At 41.8% G+C, this 6,020-nt stretch overlaps 1 protein-coding gene and 3 non-coding genes across 4 annotated transcripts in view; all 4 read right to left on the bottom strand.

The window, feature by feature from the left end:
• Positions 1-215: 215 nt before the first annotated feature.
• Positions 216-6,020, bottom strand: part of LOC103373351 (pleckstrin homology domain-containing family G member 2-like) — a 57,620-nt gene continuing 51,815 nt past the window's right edge. The window contains exons 4-5 of the mRNA XM_008303223.1: positions 3,011-3,111; positions 216-388 (exon numbers count right to left, since the gene is read on the bottom strand). Of these exons, the coding sequence (XP_008301445.1) occupies positions 337-388; positions 3,011-3,111 (153 nt within the window). The 3' untranslated portion in view covers positions 216-336. The remainder of the gene's footprint in view (positions 389-3,010; positions 3,112-6,020) is intronic.
• Positions 4,375-4,446, bottom strand: trnap-ugg (transfer RNA proline (anticodon UGG)). The gene has a single exon. It is a non-coding gene; the product is annotated as a tRNA-Pro (tRNA).
• trnap-agg (transfer RNA proline (anticodon AGG)) lies at positions 4,753-4,824 on the bottom strand. Its single transcript has one exon. It is a non-coding gene; the product is annotated as a tRNA-Pro (tRNA).
• trnap-cgg (transfer RNA proline (anticodon CGG)) lies at positions 4,984-5,055 on the bottom strand. The gene has a single exon. It is a non-coding gene; the product is annotated as a tRNA-Pro (tRNA).

Raw genomic sequence — 6,020 nt, 5'->3', positions numbered from 1 at the left:
TTATTTTAGAAAAAAAGCATGTGAAGGGTGAAAAATGACAAATTATTTTGTTAAATTGTTGATTTTTTCATGTTTTATTACATTTACAGATAATATTTAGTAAACTTTTTAAAAAACGTATTTATTCTTTTACAGTGTGTGACCATAAAGCTGTTTTACTACATTTATTTAAATTATTTTACAAATAAATGGCATTATATTTATTTTTTTTGCAGTTTTTTTTTAACATTGCAGTATTCCATATTTGTGTTTTTTACATATTTGTTGTCGTCTTGCTGCCACACCGGGACAGTTGTTCTTACGGTGGTGGTTTTACAGTGCGACTCTCCGTCTGACTCACTCTGCTGCCCTCGGACAGCGTTTCCCATGAGAACCAGGAGCAGGAAGCCTGGATGGAATGAAAACTGTGTTCATGACATTGTTGGTCTGGGCGTGAGTGTGTGCTGGAGTCCACACAAAGAAAGCCAAGTGTGAAAACAGAGAGTGTGTGTGTGTGTGTGTGTGTGTCGTACTTTAACAGCTTCCTTCCCAGACTCTCGGACCACCTCCCTCCACTCACACACACTAAAACGTTTCAAGTCCTTCTTAAAACAACAAGTAAGAGTCACACATCATCAGAGAGTTCTTCAGTCTCACACGGAGCCTCGTCGATTTCTTTTGTTTGCATTTAACTAAAAACCTGCAGCTTCTTCCAACCTGAACAACCCGATTCACACGTCATCAGCTCAGTAGAAGGCTGCATCCCAGCCCGCTTCCTGCTCATTCTGGTTCCATCGGTGTATATTTAGCCTCTTTTTATGCACATTTTGCATCTATTTTTCTATATTTAGCCTTTTTTTCTGCATATTTTGCATCTATTTGTGCATATTTAACCCCTTTTTCTGCACATTTTGCATCTTTTTGTGCATCTTTAGCCTCTTTTTCTGCACATTTTGCATCTATTTGTGCATATTTAACTTCTTTTTCTGCACATTTTGCATCCATTTGTGAATATTTTGCTTTTTATGCACATTTTGCATCTATTTTTGTATATTTAGCTTCTTTTTCTGCACATTTTGCATCCATTTGTGAATATTTTGCTTTTTATGCACATTTTGCATCTATTTTTGTATATTTAGCTTCTTTTTCTGCACATTTTGCATCCATTTGTGAATATTTTGCTTTTTATGCACATTTTGCATCTATTTGTGCATATTGAGCTTTTTTCTGCTCATTTTGATTCCATTTGTGTGAGCTGCTGTGATTTTAACATTAAACTTGGCCGTGTTGTCATTTCGGTAATATTTCTGATGAATCGTTCCTCTCCGGTCTGAGATGTTTTAAATGTTTATGGAGGTCTTTCTGGTCGGTGGCAGCAGCTCGGCGTCGACATTTAATTGTGAAAAACTGCTCCGCTGTGAAACCAGAAAAGCCTGCAGAGGAGTTCTGGCGGGTTCGGGTCTGGAAAATGTCTCTGCAGACGGAGATAAGCTGCAAAGTGGAAACATTGGGAGCAAGGCAGCAGCGGTGCCAGAGCCGCGGGTTTGATTCCCACCACGACGGTTCCACGAGTTCGGGAGGAAAAGTGCTCCGTTGGGGCTTTTTGTGGGGCGAGAGCAGCTGCTGAGCTCATATGACCGAACCAGATTCCTCAGGTTTTACAGCAGGAATGCTGAGTGATATTCCAGCCCGAGTCTGTTTGAGCTGCTGCATGTTCAGATGTTTCTGCAGCTCAGCCTGAAGCAGCACAAGGACGAGTTCTTGAACAGGACGTGTTCGCTGGTCGTCTGACAGAAAAACGACCATCGTCTTCATCGTCTTCATCGTCTTCATCGTCACGCCTCAGAATAACTGCAGTGGCTTTATGAATATGTTTCAGTCTCACCTCAGATTTTTACTGTTCAAGATGTAATTTATCTTCATGACAAACCTGCACATACCAGCTTCATGCTTCGATTCTGAATGTCGTCTAGAGATCATCAGGACAGTAAAACCGTTGCTGCCTTCTGTTTCCTCCTCCAAACTAGCGCTGGGACTTCAACGGCTTCATTACCATTAATTTAAAAAAATACCACATTTAATCGCACTTCTCTCAGTTAGCTAAGTTCTGGCCCACCGGTAACGCTGATGCAGTAACGCTCTGGCTGGTAGGTGGCGCTAATGGACCTGAAGCTTGTTTCCAGCTGTGAAGAAGCTGCACCGAGTGACGTCAGCGAACAAGAAAGTTTGTGACGGAAGACGAGACGCGTCGCTGGGCTTGTTAGACTGTAAAGGTTTTTTTGTTTTCTTTTTTTACTTTTTGGGCAGAAAGTTTTGGGGTTTTTTTGGCTTGCTGGGTGGAAACTTTTTTTCTAATCTAGTCCTAATGCTACGTGTCCACAGGGGAGGTTTTGCCAAAATTTGCATAAAGTTCAAGTCGAGTCTTCTTCATGCAAATGAGCTCGTTTCACGACACGACGAATGTGAAGGCAGGAACTGATGGATCCTGTGGACACGTAGAACGAGGCAGCTCAGATACGAGCAGGTTGTGTGAAACCTGTGCAACAAAAAGTCTTAAAGTGTTGAATATAATCGCTGTGATTGCACTAATCTGTAGACAGATGGAAATGCAGGTAACTATAGATGAAAAACAAACATTTCTGTTGTTTAAGTTCACGTACATTCATTGATTCAGTCGTCAACCAACATTAATTTGAATTGAAAAACATTGCTGTCAAATATTGATCAAAATGCGATTAATCATGATTAATTATTAGAAAGCCTTTAATGGCGTCCCACCACTAGTTCAAACATCAGCTCCATCTTTCACCCTGAAGAGACGTCCAGCGTGTGACCAAACGTCTCATAAACACCAAACAATCAGTCGAGCAAATCGGCAGCTTCTAGATTCAGAGTTCAGCTAAACTGGATTTAACTCAGAACGCAGCACGACAGTTTAAATTAAAGTCGACTAAGAGACAGCAGACTCTGTGCGGGTCTGCGGTTGTTTTCAGGGCTGAACTCGGACTCTGGAGGTGGGTGAAGCTCCTACCTGTTGAACTCGTAGATGTCCTCGATGTTGCAGAACAGCGTGCTGACCTGCTCCGGCTTCAGAGGCAGAGCGCCGCAGTCGATGATGCAGCCCAGGTAGTCCTGCAGAGACACAAAGAGGTCCAATCGGTCACAGCGTCCACCTTCACGGCTCGACTGAGGAACCTTCTCAAAAACAGGACGAATCGAGAAAAGCACCTGTTTATGGTCGAGCAGATAAACGAGCCTAAATTAGCTGCTTTCTTAGCTTAAAAAAAGTTCACACAGTTGAATTTATTTGATCTAAATCTGCACTAATCAGCAGCAGGAGTGAAGGTTTGGCTCCAGGTGAACTGAAGGAGAACCTGCACACCTGGTCCACCTTTCATCACCTGCTGCTCCGGCTGAGCTGCATCAGCTGACGACCAAACAAACAAACTGTAGCTTTGTTTTGTCGCCGCTCTGCTTTTAATTTATACATTTTTATTCCTGTTTATTTGATTTTTAGTCATTTCCACCTCTGAGCTCATGTCTCTGACGCTACACTCACTTCATCTGCTTTCATCTTTAATTTATTTTCTCTTTTTAAAATACGTTTCTGCTCGAGAGACATTTTCTTTCGTGTGTTTCAGAACCTATAACGCGTTGGTTTGGACTGTTTTTATCTGTATTTTCTTTATTAGTTCTGATTATTTTGTTACTCGTGAAGCATTTTAAAACTTCAATTTTGAAAAGCACCCTAAAAGTAAAGGTTAATAAATTCAAATTATAAGTCAATGAGTTCTTCTGATTCCCAATATGACTGTCTCAGAACCAGAACTTATTAATGGAAAGAAAATTAAGCAGCAAATGAGGTGGAAAGACTTACACCTGGAAGCAATCTGAATTATTAAAGTGAAATATTTCCTTGGCTCTGAGGTCAAACGTGGCTTCTACAGTCTTTTACTGCAGATATTAATATTAATTTCCCTTCAGTTCAGTTTGGGGCCAAAGAGAAACAGAGGAGCTGATGTGATTGTCTGTTAATAAATGCAGTCGTGTAATCTGATTACAGCCTTAAACCACTTTATCAGTGTGTTACTGGACCAGGATGTAATGGAAACTCGCGCAAATTAAATCCATCGTTAAACCTGTCAGAGTCCAGCTGAGGTCATTTCCTGTCGCAGTCGGTAATTAGATTACGGAGGAACCGGAGAAAAGTGTTTCACACATTCAGCATCATCACGGTTTTATTATCAGCAGCAGAAAAACTGTCAAAGAAAAGCAGAATGTTTGGAGTGAAACGGCAGAGATTCAGAGAAATGTGTTGAAACAGAAAACACTGGGAGAGAAAAGAATCCACATAGTTAAGGATCCAGCAACTTTTCTAAACTCCAACTGTTTCCAGGGCTCGTCCGGGATTTGAACCCGGGACCTCTCGCACCCAAAGCGAGAATCATACCCCTAGACCAACGAGCCACGGATTCCACTTATTTCAAACAGATTTTCAAGTTTCTTCTTTTTCGCCACAATCATCCGATATCCTTCACCCTCACTCGTGGTAGTACTAGTCAAAAAAATCATGACCGTTTATTGTTTCTATTTTCTGTTTGAATTATGAGAGAATCCAAACATGGAACCTGGTCATTTTGGACAAAGTCGGAGGTGTTTTGGGTGGATGGACGGGTCAACAAAACACTTGGCTTTCACACAAGAAAGCACTGATTGTGTCCCATTAGTAGCACCACCAACAGCTACTGCTAACCCAGGAAGTGAACCAATTAAGGGCTCGTCCGGGATTTGAACCCGGGACCTCTCGCACCCTAAGCGAGAATCATACCCCTAGACCAACGAGCCCACAACCAGCGTTAATTCGTATTAAGAATGAACGGAGCCAAAGGTAATGAGGACATCATATAACAAAGTGATATAGAGCTGTTGGGGTGGATGGACAGATCAACAAAACACAGACTAATTCCTTATCGTATGTGCTAATATTGAAACTGACCTCATTAAGGACTCGTCCGGGATTTGAACCCGGGACCTCTCGCACCCGAAGCCAGAATCATACCCCTAGACCAACGAGCCAAGAACCAGCGTCAACTTCTATTAAAAATGAGCAAATACAAACAAAGTTAGGGTCTATTGTTATGAAGTTATTTGAAGTTGTTGGGGTGGATGAACGGACCAACAAAACCCTGAACCTGGTTTGGATCTGACACTAAGCGTGTGCCTTTTACCCACGATAGGCTGATGTTCTGTTCCTAGGAATCCGTGTAATTGTAAGTCTCGTAGATTCATTCAGGGTCAGTTAGTTTGAAGCTGATGAAGTAAACATTCAGTTAAATAAGTTAGACCATCAGTCTGGGGAAGAAGATGAAACGTGTTTGTGTTGTTGTTGGGATGTTAAAGATGCAGCATCCTCTCAGCTCTTGTTCCCAAAGATCATCTGTGACCGTCATAACTCTCTGATAATTAATGTTGTCCTCATTTCTGTCACATTGGATGACAAAAAGCATATTTGGTGGTTGAGTGTGAGCGACTTGTGGCCGCCGTCTCGTCGACACCAGCAGACAAATTCACATTTTATTGCCATAATTTGCATTTTTTGGGGATTTTTGTCCAGCGGATTGTGTTTTCTCATGTTTCCTCTCTTTCTGTTGGTGACCCATTTTCAGACTCTCCTTCATTCTTCGCTGTTTGTTTGAATGGAAGCATCTCTTCCTCATTCCTGCCGCCTCCGTCTCTTCAGCCTCTATCATTTCTCACTCATCTCGGCCTCCATGCCCTGCGGTGTGAACTGTGTTTCCTGCTGAGCTCAGAAAGGTGATGAATTGAGCCTCATTATAAACCCGACATGCACGAGAACAGAGAGTGTGTCGGAGGGAAAGTGCTTGTCTTGGACTCGGTTTAGGAAAAAACTGAGCAGAGAAAGAATAGATGATTAATGTCGGCAGTTGTCTCACAGAAATAATGTTTCTGTACAACTAAACTGACACAGCAAGAAACAAAAGAAGGAAATGTAGCTGTGAAATGTTGCTATGTAATATATT

The sequence above is a fragment of the Stegastes partitus genome, unplaced genomic scaffold (assembly GCF_000690725.1).
Source record: "Stegastes partitus isolate 25-593 unplaced genomic scaffold, Stegastes_partitus-1.0.2 Scaffold1960, whole genome shotgun sequence".
Classification (NCBI taxonomy): Eukaryota; Metazoa; Chordata; class Actinopteri; family Pomacentridae; genus Stegastes; species Stegastes partitus.
This window is presented reverse-complemented; position numbering and strand designations above follow the sequence as displayed.